The 24,259-nt window shown below is 39.5% G+C and overlaps 1 protein-coding gene across 11 annotated transcripts in view; it reads left to right on the forward strand.

Moving 5' to 3' along the window:
* Positions 1 to 24,259, forward strand: part of PTPRM (protein tyrosine phosphatase receptor type M) — a 713,165-nt gene that overhangs the window by 170,049 nt on the left and 518,857 nt on the right. For all 11 annotated transcript variants that reach the window (XM_063451546.1, XM_063451547.1, XM_063451551.1 and 8 more), the window contains exon 2: positions 1,915 to 2,037. In XM_063451546.1, coding sequence (XP_063307616.1) covers positions 1,915 to 2,037 — 123 coding nt within the window. The remainder of the gene's footprint in view (positions 1 to 1,914; positions 2,038 to 24,259) is intronic.

Raw genomic sequence — 24,259 nt, forward strand, 5'->3', positions numbered from 1 at the left:
TCACCTCGGTGGAAGACGCAACTCCGTTCCTGACGGCCCTCGGCCTGGAGCACCTGCCGGACAACGCACAAGCGGGAACCTCCACCTCCACCTTGGACCCGGCACACGCACAACCATTCGTCCCGAGGTCCGCAAATGCGGGTGCGGCAGCAACAGGACTGAGCTCAAAAGACAACCCGCCATGAAGCACTAGTTTCCAGACAGGGGACCCATTTGCCCGGCTTTCCGGCACTAACCCCACGGGACTGTCTGTCCGAGACTTTAAATATGGCTCTCATCTGACAATGTTTACCCTAATGTTATCCCTATCTTCCCCTTCCCCCTGTTTATGATTTACTTTTGCGCTTTTATATTCTACGCACACAACCACTGGGGCGACACTAGCCACCAGGCACAACAGCACAGGTTGGGGTCCCAGTAAAGACGACCCTCCTCAAAATGGGGAATGTTAACCTACCACCATGCACAGACCCTGGGGCAACCCTGAACCACCACACACGCCTCCCCCCCTCCCCCCCCCCCCCGCCACTCCCTCGGTCAGGAGTAACCAAACCTAACACATAGTGTGACTGGATGCCCCACGACCACCAAACCCTAGATTATCCCTGAGCGGGATACACAGCACCTGGACCAGCACATGTACTCACCAGAACCACCTCACACATCAGTACATATACACATGCTGATCACTCCAACCACGGGACCCTCTAACTGCAACCCTCAGCATAGCGAAAACCCACACACTTGACAGTAAGGTACAACACACCCGACCCTCCAACACCATAAGGGCGACTCATCAACTGTCAGGACTTACACAAATTCGTAATTAAAAACGAAAAATGGTGCACGAATCTAAAAGTGATCCTAATTGTTAAATAACTACATACCACTCATCTATGAAACGCTACAATGTTTATGCCTTGCACTGAAAAAATAAAGAATTTAAAAAAAAAATACAAATAATGCAGCTCAAGCAATCACAATTTTGGTCATGATGTGTTCCAGGGTCTTGTATGCCCCAGGATAGGTAACAAAAAGCATGCACATGAAAGGACCATATTATATACAAAGAATATTTGGTCATTCTATATTATAAGTAACTACATTTAAACAGACATTTTGTGTACTCTGCAACATTTTTATCCATGTCAGCGACATGCTCTAATAAACTATTGTACTAACTTGAATTCTTTCACTGACGATCACTTTATTTTTAAACACGTTTTGGATTGCTTGTAGTTTTTCTGACTTTTTTTTCTTAATTTTTCTGACTTTTACGCAATTTTCCACCACTTTCCAGTGATATAATTATACTAATAATAAAAACTCTGTCTGGGGTAACTGAGATGCTCTGTTATTTTCGAGAAGAGATATTGTTTTAGTAATCAATGTTTTAATGACTTTGTCGCCACATGGAGCAACTAATTGAGTCTATAGTCTATCGTTTCAAGACATTCCAATGTCCAGATACCGTTATTCCAATTGTGCTCATATAGTAATAATTTGAGGAAGAACCAGGAAACAATTACCATTATTTTAAAGTAGATTTTGGAAAGTACAGAAAAAAAAATAATCACTTTAATTAGGTGCCTGAGCTAAAACCCAGTAAAGCAAAGTCGAGTTCAATTATACACCGTATGAAAAAGCTGCATATGCAAGCTACATCACACACAAGATTTAAAACATTACATTTGTATTTCTCACGTTGTTGTAATTGCTAGTCTTAGTACCAATGCCTTCGGAGTGAATATCCATTAGTGAAATAGCAGGTCATGACTTGCGTTCACGGTTAAAAGGGTCGTTAACAGATGAATGGTACAAATTGTCTAATGTGTTACCTTGTAACGATGTGTCTTGTAAACCCCAGTGCATTTTGGATCCTAACTGATTATTTGTTTTTTGTTCTATTTCCAGGTAGCTGTTCCTTTGATGAACCATACCAGTCATGTGGCTATAGTCAGTCAGAACACAATGACTTTAACTGGGAGCAAGTGAACACATTGCTAAAGCCGCCTTCAGATCCCTGGATGCCGTCAGGTTTGTGATACTTCAAACACTTTTTTACTAAATTTGCTCTCTTTTAAATGTGCAGTGGGCCGACTGCCAAGGGCATGTAATGACTTAAGACCAGGAGCACTGATTGTTATGAATGATACAGAAGCAGACTAAACAGAAACGATATAGCAGCATGGGGGTTGTATGAGATAACATAGTGCAGGCATGATAGATATAAGTAAAATAATCCACACAGTCTAGTGGTCAAAGCAAGTACCAAATGTTCAGGAATCCATAGAAGAGAAATTACATAATATTAAGCAAATATTGGGTAAGGGTCAAGAAACCAAATTAACACACTGTTATAACCACCGGAGGACATAATCAAGCATTGAACTTGTTGATAATGAGATTTACATGAAATTACACATTAGTTCCATGCATATTGATATGTGAGTGATGCCTGTTGTGGGTTTCAACTAGCAGACAGCAGTATGTGAGATCCCACACCTGTAGACACTGATTTATGAAAACCCGTACAGCATTGTTTTTTTCTAGATTTGTTTTTTTTACTTATTAAAGGGAATCTCCAGTGCCAGGAAAACAATCCGTTTTCCTGGCACTGCAGGATTCCTCTCCCTCCCACCCCCCAATCCCCAGTTGCTGAAGGGGTGAAAACCCCTTCAGTGACTTACCTGAGGCAGCGACATGTCCCACGTCGCTGCCTGCTCCTCCCCTGCCGCTCCACCTTATGCCTACGTCGTCCAGTGGGCGAGACTGATCCCGCCCACCGGCCGAGGAGACCTAATGCGCATGGGCGGCAATGCCACGCATGCGCATTAGCGCACCCCATAGGAAAGCATTGAAAATGATTTTCAATGCTTTCCTATGGGGAATTGAGCGACGCTGGAGGTCCTCACACAGCGTGAGGACGTCCAGCGAATCTCTAGCACATAAAACCTGTGCTATAGAGCAGGAAGTTCCCTCTAGACAGAGGACACTAGGGGAGGACTTAACCCTGCAAGGTAATTATTGCAGTTTATAAAAAACTGCAATAATTACACTTGCAGGGTTAAGGGTAGTGGGAGTTTGCACCCAGACCACTCCAATAGGCAAAAGTGGTCTGGGTGCCTACAGTGCTCCTTTAATAGATTAACCAGAAAACCATTTCCAGCCTGATATAAATGTCTGAGGACTCTTTACTGAACTCATATTATGGCACCCTGTCACGCATCGAATACCAACATTATTCATTGATGCAGCTAAAAAATAAAGAACTTACAAGTAAACATTCTTACAAGGAACATTCAAGTAAATTATAAATTGTGATTTAATCAATGTCTGGTGAAAAAAAAATTGGTTTATAATTTGTCTACCAACTGTAGACTTTATTAAAGTGTAGAATCTTCATGGCAAAACGTGGGCTATTTTGGATGTAGAATGCTAAATGTTAAAGACATTCTATTTGTTTCCATGGTAATTGGTCCTTATTCAGCACTTTATTGTAGAAAAGCACCTGTTTATGTCTAAATGTCATCCAACATGCATTTGCACAATTTTGAAGCTGCATAACACTTCCACACCCAGTGATAATGCTGCCATATTGTGATTCTGGAAACAAGTGTAAACTAGATAAATATGTATAGATTTACAATCCCAGCAACACGTATGTGCCATGTGCACTTGCAGAGTGCCGGGTGCCAGACATATAACACCAGCACGCTTTGTTGTCAGAAAAACTCTCACAGTCTGCATGAGCTACTGACTGACAGACGGCATTATTGTTGTTTAGAGAATCCTGCAGAAACATCTATACAAAATGGCAGCCTCCGTGTAATGGGGAATTATTCTGATAATATTCTTCTTTCAAGGTATTTTTTTAATGTGTCAGGGAAAGAGGCAGAGAGGAGGAGAAAAGAGAGAGAGATTTTATTAAATATATGAGTAAATTTATGTTTCAGGCAGCAATCGCTGCACAAAGTAAATGTCAGTGAACCCCCTTTGGCGCAGGCATCTGTCACTCAAATATATGACACTTCATCAATCTGCCTCAGTGGCCATACAGCCTGTGAACAGAGAGAAATCATTACACAGAGAAGATTTGAAAACATTTAGCTCATCCGTGTTACTAATATTTAATTTGGTTTTATGCAGACTGTGGATATTCAAAGAAATCACGCATCAGTGTGTAAGGTTAGGATGACAAAACACCATGTTCTGAACAGAGAAATTGCACATATAATGGAGTTCAAACTGTGGTGTTTCTCTGGAAAACGTGACGTTACTGATGCATAACACTTTTTGGATATTGTGTGTTAGATAGTGCTACATCAATCTGTTTTTTTTTTTCTTTCAGTTGGAATTGGTTTTGCATAAATCTTGTTTGAAATGTATTTTCTAACTTTTATTCCTAAATAGAATGTCTTTACCTGGACTACATAATACAATGATATATTTTAACACAGAGACTTTGCAATTCAAAAATCTGTCTGACTGTCTGTCTGTCTGTCTATCTAGCTGTCTAATCTTTCTATGTCTGTCTATCTAAACTATCTTACTTTATGTTGATATTCCCAAATCTATTGCTGCAGGGAAGATCCCTTAAAATGTTTTTCTGATTGCCCCAAAGTTTAGGTCAATGCTTGCTATGGGGTGAACCTCTGCCAATGCTTGTTTGTGGTCGGAACATTTTGAGTATGGTCTTTGTAGTGTATGTACACTCTGCTTAATTACAAGTAGTGACAGGCTAATAAAGATGTGAAAAGAAATAGGACCTCCTGTTAATAGCATATGTAAACTCTTCATATCATACCACAAGATTCCCATGTAGAGTATTTATTTTACATTTATTAAAAGATTTCCATTTACCAGCCCCAGAGTCCTTTTTACATGGCTGCCTGCCAATAAAATATCTTATGAAACTTGTTCTCACATGTACATATATGCAAAAAATAGTGTTCATCAAATTCAACCGAACACTACATGCAAAATCTTATACTACTGATGTCAGCCCTTTATATATATATTTATATATATTCTTACTTATGTTCTAGAAATCTATAGAGTTCACCAAACAAAAATGAGCTGTATATAGTCTACCCAAGATATAGAAAGAAAATGATTGATCTGGCATGAAGTTTCCTAACTCTTTCAACAGACTCGAATAGTCATTTTTTCCCCCATGTGTAGTTTATCTACAAAAAGCAGGACTATGGTCTCATATAATCCCCGATATTCACTTCAATATAGAATAAGTTGATGTAAATGCATTCTCACGTGCTGTGCTATATGATTGTTTGCATAGCATGGGGCCAAGGTTTCACGACATGTCAATGCATTAGTTAATAAATGGCATATTGCTCTCTTTTCATTAAGCAGCATATATCTGTCCAATATTCTAGCTGCTTTACTTTGACATTGGCCTTTATTTTGTATCAGTCAATATTCCATCTCCTTTCGTGGATGCTGATAATTATTCTACTCCATCATGTGAAACTTATATACAAATCAATCTACTTCCTAATGTATCTCACTCTATGCAATCTAGGAAACTGTTTGAGTTTCATATACAAATTTTTAAAAACAAAATAAAATCCTCTGTTGATTATACCATAATATATTTCAAATATTAGAAGGAGCTATGTGATCTTTCCAAGCAAAACACATTGATATAATACAGGTATATTGATTGTTGCAGGTACTAATAGCATTTAATTCTAATTACATACCGATTTTGTAGTATTTACGCCTACAGTAATGACATTCATATATTATATTTTAATTGTATTATTATGGTTGCAAAATTAAACTATTTGTGAATTTACAGTGGCTACTAATAATTGTATATAAAAGAGACATTAGTTCAGAGAAACAAGATGAACTTAGAGTAAAGGTGATATGCTAACTATAAAAGAGAATACAGTTCTTAAACGAACAGTTATGTAAAGCCTAATAACAAATGTGATGACGTATTTTTACTAAACAATTAGCTATATTTGCCAACACTCAAAATTTAGACTGACATTGGAAAAAACTCCATTCCATATAGAGTTGGAATAGTTTTTTCAGCTCATTGTTTTTGTTATTTCTTAATTTTTTTTGGCTGTTTTAAATTGCCCTAGTCACCATGAGCATCTGTTCAATTAACAAAGCGGTCTCCATCGACTTAATAACACATAGGAAAATAATATGATTGTCCTGGACTTTCCTCTACATGTAGCTATGATTTAGGGTCTAACATAAAAGGTTACATTAACCATGTTCCCATCTTTGGCTAATTTTCTTTATATTACCCCATTTGGCACTAGTTAATAGGTCCTTCCTCACCCCCACCCCCTATTCATTTATAAATTGCTATAAAGTAGTAAAACATTTTCTGATATCCAGTGGTGGACGAGGGTCTTCAACACCCCATCTGAAATCTGGCTGTGTCATTCCATTCCTCTTTGTGGTCCAATCACTGTTTAGTATATTTTAAAATCAGATGCCATTCACGTTGCAAACTATGTATGCTGAGACCCCTATTGTATATGTATCACACACTTTTTATAGTGTCTGCACTAATGCTTATTTACCTCTCCTCTACAGTAATATAACGGGCAAATTGCAAAATTCACCTGTCCGAGATAGAGGAATAAAATACTGATGCATCCATCAAAACACAGTTCTTAACTGTTTTCTATACAATTTTGCTAGTTGTGTTAATGAAAGGCAAATGTTCTGCAAGAACCACTTCTGTAAAATCTGTATTAAATGAAACACAGAAATGGAATAGGTTTCTAAGATACTATTCAGTGTCCCTTACATCTAATCCCCATTGACAGAAAGAAGCAGAGAACACAAGTATGACCTATTGAAAATGATTTCACTTACAGCTATAATACCATTTGGCCCAATTTAATGTGCTCAATAGTTTATTGGAATCAATATCACGAAATCCAACTTTTAAGGCCATGCGTCATGAGAAGTATGATGTATGGATAGAAATGTCAAAAGAAACGTATCATTTACTATATGTTCCATTTTTCTGGCATTATTTTATGGACCCTAAATGTGTATATATATATAAATGTTTGTGTTTTGCCTTGAAGTATTATTTAGAAGTAAGATCATTGAAGCTATTGATAATAATCTTATTTACTATGTCATGAATTGTTTGGAATTCACCCAAATAGCTGCAGAAAAAAAGAAAACTGCTCTGGTGCTGCCAACTTTGACTGCAATTTACAATAATAAATAAATAAATTGAAAATAGTCTGTAGTTGTAGCAGACCACAGGTAACCCGACTGTTTAACTTCACTATTACCTTTCTTCAGCCACTCTGGAACCATCAGCACAAGTAAATACCCATTCCCCCAGTAACCAGACAAACATAGTCCTGCGAGTCAACTGAGGTTTATTGGAACACACAGCTTTTATGCACAGACTCCTACATGGGGTCTCCCATACAATAATACATGGCTTTTCTTCCCAGAATCCCCTACAGAAAAATATACAATATTTTAAAACACTCCAAACATACATTTTCAAAAGGGGCTAATTGCATGGGAGGTCAGAGCTTAAAATGCAAATTCCTCTTTGAAGCTGGGACCCCAACTGAGCCACACTGCAAGGTGTGAGATGTCACATACAATGGCCTGGAAGTCTGGCTTCAGTATAAACCAGCTCTCTCACTTGCAATATGTCCCAATTTCCTCCTAGATAAGGTGTCTTTTGATATGAATAGTCATCAGCCCTCAAGAAAACCCCCTGTGCTCCAGTATCATATTCAAGAGATGAACACTTACCCTCAGATTAATAGCTAAGCTTCATTTCTATTACATTCAGAATGTAATTCTGCACAATCTTCTAATTCAGCACAATCTTCTAATCAAGCCCAAACATGATTTGTGAACAAGGGGAAAAAACATACGAATGAGTAGTAGTTCTGCCACAATAGTGTTTTTAGAACTATAGCATAGACTGTAGGAAATGGGTGGTGTAAGTGAAAAAAAACTACACCTATAAGTGGAGCGCTAAAGCAAATACAAAACTTACCAAACGTTACTTGGTTAAAGGTTTGGTGTGGAGTACAGCAAAAGCAAAGGGGACAATATAGTGCAGATGGTACATAAAAGTGAAATCCAATATGTAGTATAACAGACAGAACACTCACATTTAAAGGAGCCTGTGTATAGGTACTGGCTCCGTAATCAGGCCTATGTGCTTTTATGGTAGCACCACCCTTCCGCTTCGACTTGGAATGGTTCTCATAGACAAAACATAAGAAGAACGCAAACCATTGTGTAGTCTGTAACAATGGAAGGTAAAAGCATAAAAGAGTAAATTGGGTGCTCACCTAGTTCTGAGCCTATTGATCCCAGCTCTAAGGTGTGTAGGTTTTGTGCCAATTATAATGGGGATGGCACTGCCCCTATGAAGATTCCTGGAGGCTCCAAAAAAGGACTTAAATAGGATGTCTTGAATAAAATAACAAAATGTATTGGTGTACAATGACAAATACAACATTTATGTAAATAGTACTTAAAAAATCGCAGTATATCTGGTCTTAGTGTGAGTCTGTGGATATTATGTGCTGTGTAAAATTATACTTGTAGGTGCTGCATGCAGAAATCTGCTATGAATTCTTACTTTAACCCCATAGGTAAATAAAAATAAAAAGGTGGTATGTAAAGGAATTGGAGCTAAGGGCAGATGAGTGATAAAAATGGAAGGAGGCATAAAGCAAAATCTATATTTTTACAGAACAAAACTAATCTTGAAATAGAAACTCATATATATACAGAAGCATTACTAAGATTGAAACTCTAAATATATGCAATTTCTTAAGGTGAACTTAATAAAAAAAATAATCATAGATGAGAGAGGTAGCGTTTACATCTTTTACTATTTTACAAGACCTGAGATTGTGACCCCTGTTTTTTTATTGACACAGCCCTCAAGCAGGGATATTGGTCTCTGAAATATGCCTTTCTCCTGTTTGTTGCATTTGTAATAAATATTCTATTTTCAGCCAATATATCCTCGTGAAGTTCATACTAAAGGATGTGATCAATATAAACACAATTTGACTTAAAACCCCAAACAAAACGTATTGACTTAGATGATTGTTCATTGTAAAGGGCAATCAGGATATTATTTGGTTTTTAAAACTTTGAAGGTTAATTGTGTTACTTGCTATGGACTCAAAGACATTTGTCCATTGCCAAGTTCCGGGACACAGCCGTCTATATATATTTTTAAACATTGCGCGAATACCTTGTTCTTTAACCCGTTAATGCTATGTTTCTGTGTTGCATTGCAATGTGTTGCACACATGCTATGGCACTATAATAGTAAAACAGGAGCTTCTAAGTTTCTTGCTAAAATTTAATTTGTTGACAACATTATCATAATTATTATTAGTATTACGATCTTCATTTTATTAAATACTAAAATTCACTGCAGAACAGTTAATTATAATTAATAAAGGTCAAGGTTTATGATACAAGCAAGCATTTCCCCTAGTGCTTTTGAAGGGGGCACAAGTGTCTTAAGTACATAAAAATAAATCTGAATTTAAAAAGATATGTGAATTTGCAGAATCTATGAGTAATTCTGCATCTTCTTTGACTGTTTTATTATGATTAGTTGTTCATTGTGATGATTTCTTGTTGATTCTGAATAAACACCCTGCAGGTTAATTTACTAACATGACAAACTGGATACTTGATCTGACATGATCAACATATTATAGCATTATATTTGATCAAAGTTGATGTAGGAGATCAGTAGCTGGCAATACTTCCAGGAGGTTTAGATATCACCATGAGATGTCACTGCTGAGTATAAACCGACCATGTAGGAATGAATATCCACAGTGTGGTCTTGATGTGTCCCAACTATGTCCATTCCATATCCAACTCTTACACAGATGACACAAAAAAAAAATATTTTCACATGTACACACACACATATATACACTGTCACATACCTGTATAAATCATACCACCCCACAGTGAGTCTTTCGAGGGTTACTCCAAGCACCATAACCACCTCTTTAAATAGAAGTGATCATGGTGTCTGGACTCTATGTTTAGCGTTTTAGCTATGAAGCACTGCATGCACAGGGTTTAATCTCTGCAAAATATGATTATGTAATGTCATGCTAACAATTGGATGTATGTAGTGGTACCCAAAAAGAGGTGGTATGATTGATTATAGCATGGCAATTGTTAATTTGGCTGCCTTTTACTAAGACCCACAAGGTGAACTGTGTCTATGAAGCAATGACTTAAATCGTGTTGATGTTTGGAAAATACCTAAAATGGTATAGTAATTAAGGCATGCTTTATTTTCCTGTTTATAAACCATACATTGTAGAGGAATTTATGACAGGTTCTCTGGTCTATATTACTATATTACTACCAAAGCCTTACCATATAAGTTGTCAGAGTGGAGAGGCCACAACACAACACGTACAATGTATATTAAAAGTTTAATCAAGGATGAATTACTTTAAAGTTTTGGAAGTTATTTTTGATGTTATTTTGGTTTTGCAGTATTATGGCCTTGATTAAATATTTTTGATACATTTTTTAAATGATTCAAATCTGTTGGAAACCTATGGGGATTGTATAGATAAATAAATTTGAATGTTTTTCTAACCGGTTTCAATTTAAAAAAATATTAAGTTGAGGCCTGTATATGAAACATATATCATACAGGGAGTGCAGAATTATTAGGCAAGTTGTATTTTTGAGGATTAATTTTATTATTGAACAACAACCATGTTCTCAATGAACCCAAAAAACTCATTAATATCAATGCTGAATATTTTTGGAAGTAGTTTTTAGTTTGTTTTTAGTTATAGCTATTTTAGGGGGATATCTGTGTGTGCAGGTGACTATTACTGTGCATAATTATTAGGCAACTTAACAAAAAACAAATATATACCCATTTCAATTATTTATTTTTACCAGTGAAACCAATATAACATCTCAACATTCACAAATATACATTTCTGACATTCAAAAACATAACAAAAACAAATCAGTGACCAATATAGCCACCTTTCTTTGCAAGGACACTCAAAAGCCTGCCATCCATGGATTCTGTCAGTGTTTTGATCTGTTCACCATCAACATTGCGTGCAGCAGCAACCACAGCTTCCCAGACACTGTTCAGAGAGGTGTACTGTTTTCCCTCCTTGTAAATCTCACATTTGATGATGGCCCACAGGTTCTCAATAGGGTTCAGATCAGGTGAACAAGGAGGCCATGTCATTAGATTTTATTCTTTTATACCCTTTCTTGCCAGCCACGCTGTGGAGTACTTGGACGCGTGTGATGGAGAATTGTCCTGCATGAAAATCATGTTTTTCTTGAAGGATGCAGACTTCTTCCTGTACCACTGCTTGAAGAAGGTGTCTTCCAGAAACTGGGAGTTGAGCTTGACTCCATCCTCAACCCGAAAAGGCCCCACAAGCTCATCTTTGATGATACCAGCCCAAACCAGTACTCCACCTCCACCTTGCTGGCGTCTGAGTCGGACTGGAGCTCTCTGCCCTTTACCAATCCATCCATCTGGCCCATCAAGACTCACTCTCATTTCATCAGTCCATAAAACCTTAGAAAAATCAGTCTTGAGATATTTCTTGGCCCAGTCTTGACGTTTCAGCTTGTGTGTCTTGTTCAGTGGTGGTCGTTTTTCAGCCTTTCTTACCTTGGCCATGTCTCTAAATATTGCACACCTTGTGCTTTCGGGCACTCCAGTGATGTTGCAGCTCTGAAATATGGCCAAACTGGTGGCAAGTGGCATCTTGGCAGCTGCACGCTTGACTTTTCTCAGTTCATGGGCAGTTATTTTGCGCCTTGGTTTCTCCACACGCTTCTTGCGACCCTGTTGACTATTTTGAATGAAACGCTTCATTGTTCGATGATCACGCTTCAGAAGCTTTGCAATTTTAAGAGTGCTGCATCCCTCTGCAAGATATCTCACTATTTTTAACTTTTCTGAGCCTGTCAAGTCCTTCTTTTGACCCATTTTGCCAAAGGAAAGGAGGTTGCCTAATAATTATGCACACCTGATATAGGGTGTTGATGTCATTAGACCACACCCCTTCTCATTACAGAGATGCACATCACCTAATATGCTTAATTGGTAGTAGGCTTTCGAGCCTATACAGCTTGGAGTAAGACAACATGCATAAAGAGGATGATGTGGTCAAAATACTTATTTGCCTAATAATTCTGCACGCAGTGTATATCGGCTCAAATTAATTGTCTGAAATTACTCATAACATCTGATTTGGTTGCAAAGAAATCAGAAACAACTGTACAAAATATACCACAGTGTGCATTTCAAGCCAGGTTTTGGAACACATTAATTGCCCCTCATAAAACTGAGATTAGCAGAACAAAATTGTATTTCCCTGATTAAGCCTAAAACACTTTGCAGTCCAATGCTTTACCAAACAAAAATGAAGGGAGGCAATTGTGCATGTGTGGCAAAACACCGCACTGAACCAATCAGGCATCTACTCATGCATTGAGTCAATTCATTTCTATGGGGAGCATTCAGCATCTCCATGCAGAGCATGGAGACGCTAAACACAAGAGCTACGCACAATACAGCACTGAAGTAGTGGCCGTCTGAGTGACTGCACCTAGAGGTGTTACTAGGCAGTAATGTAAACAGTGACTTTTTCTCTGAAAAGGCAATGTTTACATTGCTGAGCCTGGAAGGACATACTAAATACACCAGTACAACTACATTAAGCTGTAGTGTTTCTGTTGATAATAGTGTCCCTTTAATGCCAAAAACATCAGCAATATGCATCCGCTTATCTTCATCATTCTGCTTTAAATGTTACTTTCAAACTACACAGTGCCACAGAATATCCTGGTAGTCATTAACCCCTTAAGGACACATGACATGTGTGACATGTCATAATTCCCTTTTATTCCAGAAGTTTGGTCCTTAAGGGGTTAAATAAAAGGGAATACACAATATGCAGCTTTTGTTTTAAAATATAATGCATCTTTCTTATTCCTTGCCAGACTAGACAAGTGCTTTCAGATATGCCTAACATTTTTTTTTTTTTTTGTTAATAATGTGGTGAATGAAGAAAAGTTGGCTACTCACAGGGGAAACATTCACAACAATGGCATAATTACAAGAGTAATTAAATGAAAACATGTAGAGAAACTGTTCTGTGATTAGCCGTTTTGATAATTTCTCTGTAAGATTAATTTTATCTCCTTCTATCGCTTGAAAAACAGCACCTGGGTTTGTGGCCCAAAGATCTGTGATTGAATCCCAAGGTTCTGACTGACAGCTCTCCTGCTTATTTGAGATAATAACAATGGCTTGTTTGTGATCACTTATATTGACTTGTCAAATCATTGTCAGATAAACGAGAAATGTGTGAACATTTTTTAACCTTCCTGTTTTTAATTGAACAAAGGGGGGGAATGTATTTTATTCCTTTTACTTGTCAGTGTCAGGTTTTTTTATATCCTGTGTTAGCATTTATAAATAATTAAACATGTTTTTATATATATATAATTAGTTGAACTATGGGCATAAATGTAATAATTTTAAATGACGTAGATCTATGATTGAAAATAGGAGGGTAGCATATAAGATCATATATTCCACTGTTAAAGAAAGATAATAAGATAGAACGGCAGTACTGAGTGAGTCATGGTGTTGGAAAAAAGGCAAACCCATTTTTCACTATTTATTTTACAGGCAAAAGGGGGACTCTGAATCTTACTATGGATAAGGACACTGTAGAATTAGGAATACTATTTGTATTCCTAATGCTACAGCAGGGGTCAGCAACCTATGACACATGTGCCATGCATGGCACTCAAGGTGACTTTGTACTGCACTCAAGGCTGCCAGAGCAAAACATGCTCTGGCCTATGAGGTGTCCCAGCTGGTCTTTAGATATCTGCTAGTGCAAACTGAGTGGTGATTGCAGATGGTGAGGAAAATCCTCAATGTACACTTTGCAGCACTTAGAGGAAGTGATCTCAGCACACTGGAGTAGAACAGCTCACAGCAGCTATCACGGATCCTTCCCTTGGCCTTGTCCTTGTCCCCACTGCTCCCTAGGTAAGCTACCCACACCGCTAGATATACACAGAGCTATAGATAGCTCATATAAATAATACAAACAGCTCTCAAACAAGCACACACACAGTCCTCACATTCACAACACCACTGACAATCCACATACATGCACACAACCCAACAAGCAGCCTTTCATGCAATACCACAAGCAGCCCCACACATACACACCAAACACACAAAGTGACATAACATCCAGATACACAATGCAGCCTCCATACACCGCCCGCATTAATAGGTATCATACACAATACCACAAACTACTCATGGACACAGCTGAAAGCATAACTGAGTTAAATAATATTTCTTGTTCAGGTATTTTGACTTTAAATTGAAATTCACTTTCAATTCTCACTTTGGTGAATAACCCTGTTAAAATAGATATCTATCTATGAACCAAAAGTATTCAAGACTAAAAAAAAAACCAAAAAAAAAAACCTCCTTGCTTGTTATCCTAAAACTATACCTACAGCTGCACAGTTAACATTAACAAACCCCAGAAATGTGACCAAACTAAGTGCCATATTGTGTGTTTTAATACCTATTCCTGACTGACTTTTTGAGAATGTTATCACTTTCTACAAACTCCTGAGACCCAGCCCATTAACTTGTGCCTCTGTACTGGACATTTTGTTCACATGCATCTCCTTTTCTTCTTTTGAGCTACCCTATCAATCCCTGCTGTGTTGTCAAGAGGACATCCTAGGCTTTCCATTAATATGCTGGGATGCAGGGAAACTTCCTCTTCCTTTTCATCAAAAGTTGGAAGACAATTTTTTTCCTCACTTCCCAGGAGGATATAAATACTGGACCCCCTTTAAAAAAAATGTACTTTGAAAAAAACAATTAAGAATGCACAGCCATTGCAGTCCAACTGTGGAGTTTTCTGGTAGAAATGCATTGGACACACATCTAGCATGCCGTGTCAGCATACATTGTTTGGATGCTGGAGTAATGTAGCAAAACACATATTAGATTGAATTACTAAATGACAAACATGGCAGTGGTTTTATCTGCAGGATTGCATGGGTCACATCTATACCCCCAAACCACTTGGTGCTTGGAATGTCTCGTTAATGTACTTTTTCATTTCTTGCTATAATACTCTTCTATAATGTATAGTGAATTTCATCAACTATGTTTATTTGTGATCACATACTCTTAGTATGAAGCTGACAACAAAAATCAACAAAGATAAAGGCCAAATGGTAACAATTTACTTCAGGTACACTTACCAAGCGTAATGGCTCTAAATGCACAGGATACCATCTCCTAAGATACAGTATATCCAACAATTACTCACATCTTTTGTTCATTATACTGGCATGCATTCTGGGATACCTGCCTCTACATAAATCTATCCATGAAATTATATATAATCATATTTACTCTTATGTGCCAGCACAAGTAGTGCAATTTTCCAATTCATATAGACATCAATTGTTCAAAATAAAAAAGTATCTCGCTGGTGCATTCTTTGAGAAACAAGTTTTCCATTTAACCGATATGTGAATTCTTATCTACCCAGCCCCTCTGAGGAAATCTATTTCTAGACATATGTTTCTGTTCAGAAAAAAAAATAGATAACGGATATGTAGCTAATTCTCTCAAAAAAGCTTTAAATACCTTTTATAAGCACATCTAATTTTCTGGGGAAAAGGAAAACTGTAAAAAAAACATTTAATACACTTTTCTAGCAATGTAATTGAATGTTTTTTTTTGTTTTTGTTTTTTTAAATGTTTCTAAAAATCTGCTATATGTGGTTTAACATTTTCAACATTGTGCGAAGTGAGCATTCACATAAAACAGATACCCCCCTCACCATATTTTATTTGGACAGGACCACCGCTGTTAGAGTAAGTTCTGCCTATTAATACATCACTGGTTCACCCTCCTCACCTAAATTAATACCTCTACATTGTGTGAGCTATGGCTATACAGCTATGCAGGGGTGGACTGAGAGCCTTTGGGGCCCCCGGGCAAAATTAGATCCCAGGCCCTTTGAATGCACAAATATATGTGCATTAAATAAATGTTAAAGGATCACTATAGTGTCAGGAAAACCGCTTTGTTTTCCTGACACTATAGTGCCCTAAGGGTGCTCCCACCCTCAGGGTCCCCCTCCCGTTGCGCTGAAGGGGTTAAAACCCCTTCAGCAGCTTACCTTTATCCAGCACCGGGCCCCCTCGGCGCTGGTGACCTCTCCTCCCCCGCCGACGTCAGCTCATGAGTGGAGCGAAATGCGCATGCGCGGCAAGTGCGCTTTCAAACAGTCCATAGGAAAGCATTTCTCAATGCTTTCCTATAGACGTTCTGCACGTCAGGATGACACCCACTAGAGGTTTGATTAACCCTGCTAAGTAAACATCTGAAGGGTTAAAACCTGAGGGACCTGGCACCCAGACCACTTCATTGAGCTGAAGTGGTCTGGGTGACTATAGTGTCCCTTTAAATACAACTCTCATATAATACAGCATTCCTTTGGATGTGTATATTGTGAAGACCTGTGTATTAATGCATGTTTGTATTTGAGTCTGTGTGAATGCACTTGTGCATGTCTGGATGTAGTGTCAGTGTGAATGCATATGTGACAGGTGACAGAGTGTGTGAGGGAGAGGGTGACAGGTGGCAGAGTGAGGGGGTACCTGGAGGCAGAGTCAGGGAGGGAGGGGGTGACTAGTGACAGAGTGAGGGAGGGGGTGACTGTCCCCCTTACTCTGTCACTAGTCACCACCTCCCTCCCTCACTCTGTCACCAGTCATCCCCTCACTCACTCTGTCACTAGAGTGAGGGGGTGACTACTGACAGAGTGAGGGAGGGGGTGACTAGTGACAGAGTAAGGAAGGGAAGGGGTGACTAGTGACAGTGACAGAGTGAGTGAGGGGGTGACTAGTGACAGAGTGAGGGGGTGACTAGTGACAGAGTGAGTGAGGGGGTGACTAGTGACAGAGTAATGGAGGGAAGGGTTGACTAGTGACAGAGGGAGGGAGAGGGTGACTGTCACTAGTCACACCCTCCCTCTGTCCCTAGTCACCCCCTCCCTCCCTCACTCTGTCACTAGTCACCCCTCCCTCACTCTGTCACTAGTCACCCCCTCCCTCCCTCTGTCACTAGTCACCCCCTCCCTCCCTCTGTCACTAGTCACCCCCTCCCTCCCTCTGTCACTAGTCACCCCCTCCCTCCCTCTGTCACTAGTCACCCCCTCCCTCCCTCTGTCACTAGTCACCCCCTCCCTCCCTCTGTCACTAGTCACCCCCTCCCTCTGTCACTAGTCACCCTATGCCTCCCTCACTCTGTCACTAGTCATCTCCTCCCTCTATCACTAGTCACACCCTCCCCCTCCCTCACTGTCACTAGAGTGAGGGGGTGACTAGTGAAAGAGTGAGGGAGGGGGTGACTAGTGACAGAGTGAGGGAGGGGGTGACTAGTGACAGAGTAAGGGAGGGGGTGACTAGTGACAGAGTAAGGGAGGGAGGGGGTGACACAGTGACAGAGGGAGGGGTGACTAGTGACAGAGGGAGGGAGGGGGTGACACAGTGACAGAGGGAGGGGTGACTAGTTACAGAGGGAGGGATGGGGTGACTAGTGACGGAGGGAGGGGGTGACTAAGGACAGAGTGAGGGAGGGAAGGGGTGACTAATGACAGAGAGAGGGGGTGACTAGTGACAGAGGGAGGGGTGACTAATGACAGAGGGAGGGGGTGACACAATGACAGAGGGAGGGAAGGGGTGACAGAGGGTGGGGTGACTAGTGACAGAGGGAGGGTGGGGGTGACACAGTGACACAGGGAGGGAGTGATTAGTGACACAGTGACGGAGGGAGTGAGTGATTAGTGACACAGTGACGGAGGGAGTGGTGACTTGTGGCAGTGAGGGAGGGGGTGACACAGTGACAGAGAGAGGGGGTGACTAGTGACAGAGGGGGGTGACTAGTGACAGAGGGAGGGGTGACAGTGACAGGGGAGGGGTGACAGTGACAGGGGGAGGGGTGACTAGTGACAGAGGGGGGTGACTAGTGACAGAGGGGGTGACTAGTGACAGAGGGAGGGGTGACAGTGACAGGGGAGGGGTGACAGTGACAGGGGGAGGGGTGACTAGTGACAGAGGGGGGTGACAGTGACAGGGGGGGTGACAGTGACAGAGGGGGGTGACTAGTGACAGAGGGAGGGGTGACAGTGACAGGGGGGTGACAGTGACAGAGCGGGGGTGACAGTGACGGAGGGAGTGGTGACTTGTGGCAGTGAGGGAGGGGGTGACACAGTGACAGAGAGAGGGGGTGACTAGTGACAGAGGGGGGTGACTAGTGACAGAGGGGGGTGACTAGTGACAGAGGGAGGGGTGACAGTGACAGGGGAGGGGTGACAGTGACAGGGGGAGGGGTGACAGAGCGGGGGTGACAGTGACAGAGGGGGGGTGACAGTGACAGAGGGGGGTGACAGTGACAGAGGGGGGGTGACAGTGACAGAGGGGGGGTGACAGTGACAGAGGGGGGGTGACAGTGACAGAGGGGGGGTAACCAGTGACAGGGGTGTGACCAGTGACAGAGGGAGGGGTGACTAGTGACAGAGGGGGGTGACAGTGACAGGGGGGGTGACAGTGACAGAGGGGGGGGTGACAGTGACAGAGGGGGGGTGACAGTGACAGAGGGGGGTGACAGTGACAGAGGGGGGTGACTAGTGACAGAGGGAGGGGTGACCGTGACAGGGGGGGGTGACTAGTGACGGGGGGGGTGACCAATGACAGAGGGGGGGTGACCAGTGAAAGAGGGGGGGGTGACTAGTGACAGAGGGAGGGTGACAGTGACAGGGGGGTGACTAGTGACAGAGTGGGGGTGACTAGTGACAGGGGGGGGGGGTGATTAGTGCCTACCTGTCTCTCTGCTCCCTCTTCTCTCCCATGCTGCTGTTCCATCCCCTGGTGGCTGTGATCGGGCTCTGTGTGAGAGGAGAATACAGGAAGTGATGTCACTTCCTGGCTCCGCCTCTCCCATCACACAGAGCCGCATGGGACAGGAAGGAGGAGACCTGGCAGAGAGGAGGTGAAGCTGCCAGGTCTCGGGTGAGGGTGAGAGGGGGGTGATTTAAAGAGCGGTAGGTTGCTGGGGCCCTGCGCTGCATCAGGGGCCCCAGCAACCTATTAAAGGAAAATACTTTTTTTTATTTTTTTGCCGTTCCAGTTGGAGAGATCTCTGATCTCTCCAGCTGGAGCATGGCTTTGCTGCCGGGCCCCTGGCTGCCTCGGGCCCTCGGTCCATGACCGATATGCCCGAGTGGTCAGTCCGCCCCTGCAGCTATGGATTTATTTACATATATCCAGAGCAAACCATTCATTATACATGTTTTATTTTTCCTCCTTAGATCTCTTTGTATTTATTATTTTTTACTTAAATCATCCAAATGGCAAGCCTGCTCCTTAGAATGTCCTAGATGACCAAATATGTTTGCTGAATGCTATATGTCATGTAACATCTTCCTTGGGCAGGTGCATTCATGCATTCCGATATAAATAATTATGATTTCTGGATTACCATAATTTCATTTATCTACAGTGTACCAACATGTCACAGGTAATATCATTTGGAAGAAATGATTAATTGACCAATATTAAATGACTAATTTGATCAGGCATTTTTGTATAGGCATCAATATACAATTGCGGTAGTGGCAGTACTTGAATAAAAGTAATACGTTGGTAATCAGTTCTGAAATTATGATTCTGTGCTCTATGATGCAGCAAGCTTGCAAATCACCTCTGCCCTTTCAGAAGTTTACCACATTTTTGTATACTTTATTGTGCTTCGAAACACATTATTCTCTCCAGAGGTGACTCTAGACTTTGCGAAGCCTTAGGCAAAGCTTAAATATGATGCCTTTTAAATCCCTCATCCCTTCAACAGGCATTTTCCCATAGACAAAATCCATCACTTTTTTCCCAGTCATAGCCACATAGTCCTCATTAAAATACCCCCTATCCTTAATAATATTATGATGTTTCCCATAATCCCTTAACCCAATACAGGTATCATAACCACCAAACCTCAATACCCAACTCTACAAATCAGATCGCCTATATTAACCCCTTTAGCACCCCTAGACCCCATCACCCACAATCACTTTACCCTGTCCCACAGTTTCCTTATGGCAGGGCTGCATTTCTGTGGAGCATCAGACCGTGTGTGAATGTGTAAGTGTATTTTTGTGGAGCATCAGTTGTAAACGCCAAAGTGTATTTATGTAATGTGTCAGTCAGTGTGTGTGTGCAGTGTGGTATTTGTATGAGGTGTAAGTGTGTGTGTATGTATTTTTTTTTTAATATCCTACCTCTTCTCTCTCTTTCTTCCCACTATTTGATTCTGTACTCATACCTCCCTTTACTATTTAATTTGCCTCTCTCTTCCTCGCCAACCATAGCTCAACTAATTACTATATCTTACATCTAGCTCTACAAGTAGATCCAATGAGCAAAGGGCCCAGTGTTCAAAATGTGGAATGAACATGCAGGCATCTATACGTCCATGCACTTTATTTAATAACTTGTACATCTCCAGGCGGGGTGTGAGGGAAAAGAAGGGGCCCAACTGTTAGATCACTTCTGGTTAAAAGGGACCAATTTGATTTTCTAATTACTTAATTATTTATAGTATTATGTTTTCTGAGCTATCTGGCCTCAAGGTCATATAATGCATGGTGATATGTTAATGCAATCCATGTTATATGGTTAAGAAACACATATTTGTCAGCCATTCTATGTGAAATCTTGGCTGTGTGCTTGAGTGATTGCATTATGTCACAGGGTAGAAGGTTTGTTCTAAAACTCTAGAGACTATCACAAAAATCAAATGTGATTTAACTCATACATGGCAGAAAATTGAGCAGTGAGACTACTGGGGTATGATATAAACAGTTAAACAATTTTGTTTTGGTGACTATAGCATATTTTTAAGAGCCATGACATAGGTGGCCAGGAGTTGACACGTTGTTTAGTTCCATAATGAGACTTTCTGTGGATGCAGAAAATAAATGTATAGAGTATATAAAATGGGTATCAGTTTTCAAAGCACTAATGAGACGAAAACCCAGACCTGTTCTATACAATAATCAACAAAACAAACATTAAAATAAAATGTCACCAGATTGTAATTCAATGGAATATATTTGGGATGTGGTGGAATGGGAGATTCACAGCATGACTGTGCAGCCACCAAACATGCAATAATTGCATATGCTATCATGTCCTCATGTCAGAATCTCTAAAAACATATTTCCAGCTGCTTATTGAATCTAAGCTTTTCTGAGCAACAGGTCAACCTATCCAGCCTTACAAATGAATGCAAATGAATACCTAATATAGTGACTGCTAAGAGTACTTCCCTTTTACTTAACCCCTTCCCGCCGTTACGACGTGCTATGCCGTCACGGATTAAGTGGGCTTTAAAGCCGTCGTAACGGCTTTAAGCCCTGGAGCGCCCGGGTTACTTACCTTCCCGGCGCTCCGCTTCGGGAGGACTGCCTCACAGCCCAGGCAGCCCCTCCCATGGCAAATCAGGCCCCCGGGGGCCATGTGATCACTCTCAAAGAGCGATCACATGGCCCCCTATAGCTGGCTGTGGATCTGCCAGCAGGGGGACTGTCTAAAATATTAGACAGTCCCCCTGCTGGTGGGAAGTATAAAAAAAAATATATTAAACATGTTTAAAAATGATTAAAATGTATTTATATATATATATATATAATATATGTATCTATATTATATATATAATATATATATATTATATATATTTAACGTCATACATAGTGTATTTTAATACTAATATAAGTACATATATTAGTATTAAAATACACTTAGAATGACGTTACATATATATAATATACATATATTATATATATAATAGATATATACACATATATTATATATATAAATACGTATAATTACAATAATAAATAAATAAAATAATAAAATTAATAAATAAAATATTCAAACAAAATTTAATATAAATTATATATACATATGTAATTTCATTCTAACTGTATTTTGTTATTAATATATATATATATTGGTAACAAAATACACTTAGAATTACATTCTATATCTATCTATCTATATATAAAATGTAAATAACCGCAAATATATATATATAGATAAATACATATAATTACATAAAATATAAAATTAGTATACACGTAGAATTTAAATACCTATAAATGCATATGTATTAAAATTCTACGTGTATATTTAAGTAATCTTTTAACATAATTAGGTGATTTGATTAATTAAATTTGATTGACATGCCTGACAACACAGGGAGAAAGTGCAGAGAATTTAATTCGCAAGCACTATATTTGACCCTGTAACTCTCCAAAACAACATAAAACCTGTACATGGGGGGGGGGGTACTGTTTTACTCTGGAGACTTCGCTGAACTCAAATATTAGTGTTTCAAATTGGTAAATTGTATTACAACGATGATATTTTAAGTAAAAGTGACGTTTTTTGCATTTTTTACAAACGAACGGCACTTTTATGGACTATATTATTGTTGTAATATGTTTTACTGTTTTAAAACACTAATATTTGTGTTTAGTGAAGTCTCCCGAGAATAACAGTACCCCCCCATGTACAGGTTTCATGGTGTTTTGGAAAGTTAGAGAGTCACATATAAGGCTTGCATTTCATTTTTTTTACATTGAAATTTGCCAGATTGGTTATGTTGCCTTTGAGAGCGTATGGTAGCCCAGGAATGAGAATTACCCCCATGATGGCATGCCATTTGCAAAAGTAGACAACCCAAGGTATTGCAAGTGGGGTATGTCCAGTTTTTCTTAGTAGCCACTTAGTCACAAACACTGGCCAAATATTAGTTTTTTGCTTTTTTAACACAAAAACAAATATGAACGCTAACTTTGGCCAGTGTTTGTGACTAAGTGGCTACTAAAAAAGACTAAACATACCCCACTTTCAATACCTTTGGTTGTCTACTTTTTCAAATGGTATGCCATTATGGGGGTAATTCTCATTGCTGGGCTACCACACCGTCTCAAAGGTAACATTGCCAATCTGGCAAATTTCTATTTGAAAATGGAACGTTCTATATTTGACCCTGTAACTTTCCAAAACGCCCTAAAACCTGTTAATGGGGGATACTGTTGTACTCGTGAGACATCGCTGATTACAAATATGTGCATTTTTGTGCAGTAAAACCTAACAGTATTATGGCATTCACAGCTAAAATGTCAGACGGAAATACAAATTGTAAAAAAAATCTTATTTTCTCACATTTTTTTTAAATTTTATTCATAATGAATTATGTTCCATATATGAATAGTTAATGGTAAATTAAAGCCCTGTTTCTCCTGAACAAAATGATATATAATAAGTGTGGGTGCATATAATTTGAAAGAGGGGAACTACGGTTGAACAGACATGTAGCGCAAATTCTAGTTTTTGTTTACGTTTTGTTTTGATCAGAACGTGCACTATTGACTCCGTCCTGAAGGGGTTAAACAGCAGCTTTTGGACTAATAGATTTCCAATCACATTTCTTATTACGAACAGATAACACTTTTAATAGAATATCGATATTGTATTAAAATAAAATTATTAAATACTAAAATATTGCCCCATCTTATATTTAATGTACAAATGTTGTTTCGTTTTTTCTGTCCTGATTACTGCTTATTTTCTTTTTTGTCTTTGTGCTTTGCTTTATAATTGGTGCAGCAATAAGGCAAGAAGAAGGTGAGGTTGTGAACCTTCAATGCCCCTGCTCTAATGATGGAAATGGCATATTTTTAGATAATACAGCCGTTAATGTAAAATCTGGCCACAGCTGTGGTTATTATGCTCTCAATGATGTAACATAATAAAGGCAGATTTGCTGCTATTTTTTGTCATTCATGGACACTCGAGAATAGACTAAGTTGTGATAGTTTTCATCTTCTATTAATAATGCACTATTATCACTGTGTGTATAATTCAATAAATATAATGTTTGACATATTTTGGTTTTCATACAATCCATCCCACACTATTAATGGATTTACGGTTATTTAAAAAGGATACTTAATCATATGCTGAATATTCTCTGCGCTTACCAATCACACTATGTATGCAGACCTCCTGCATGAAAATATTAAAGAGCACAAGAAA

This window comes from Pelobates fuscus, chromosome 4 (assembly GCF_036172605.1).
Source record: "Pelobates fuscus isolate aPelFus1 chromosome 4, aPelFus1.pri, whole genome shotgun sequence".
NCBI classification, from domain to species: Eukaryota; Metazoa; Chordata; class Amphibia; order Anura; family Pelobatidae; genus Pelobates; species Pelobates fuscus.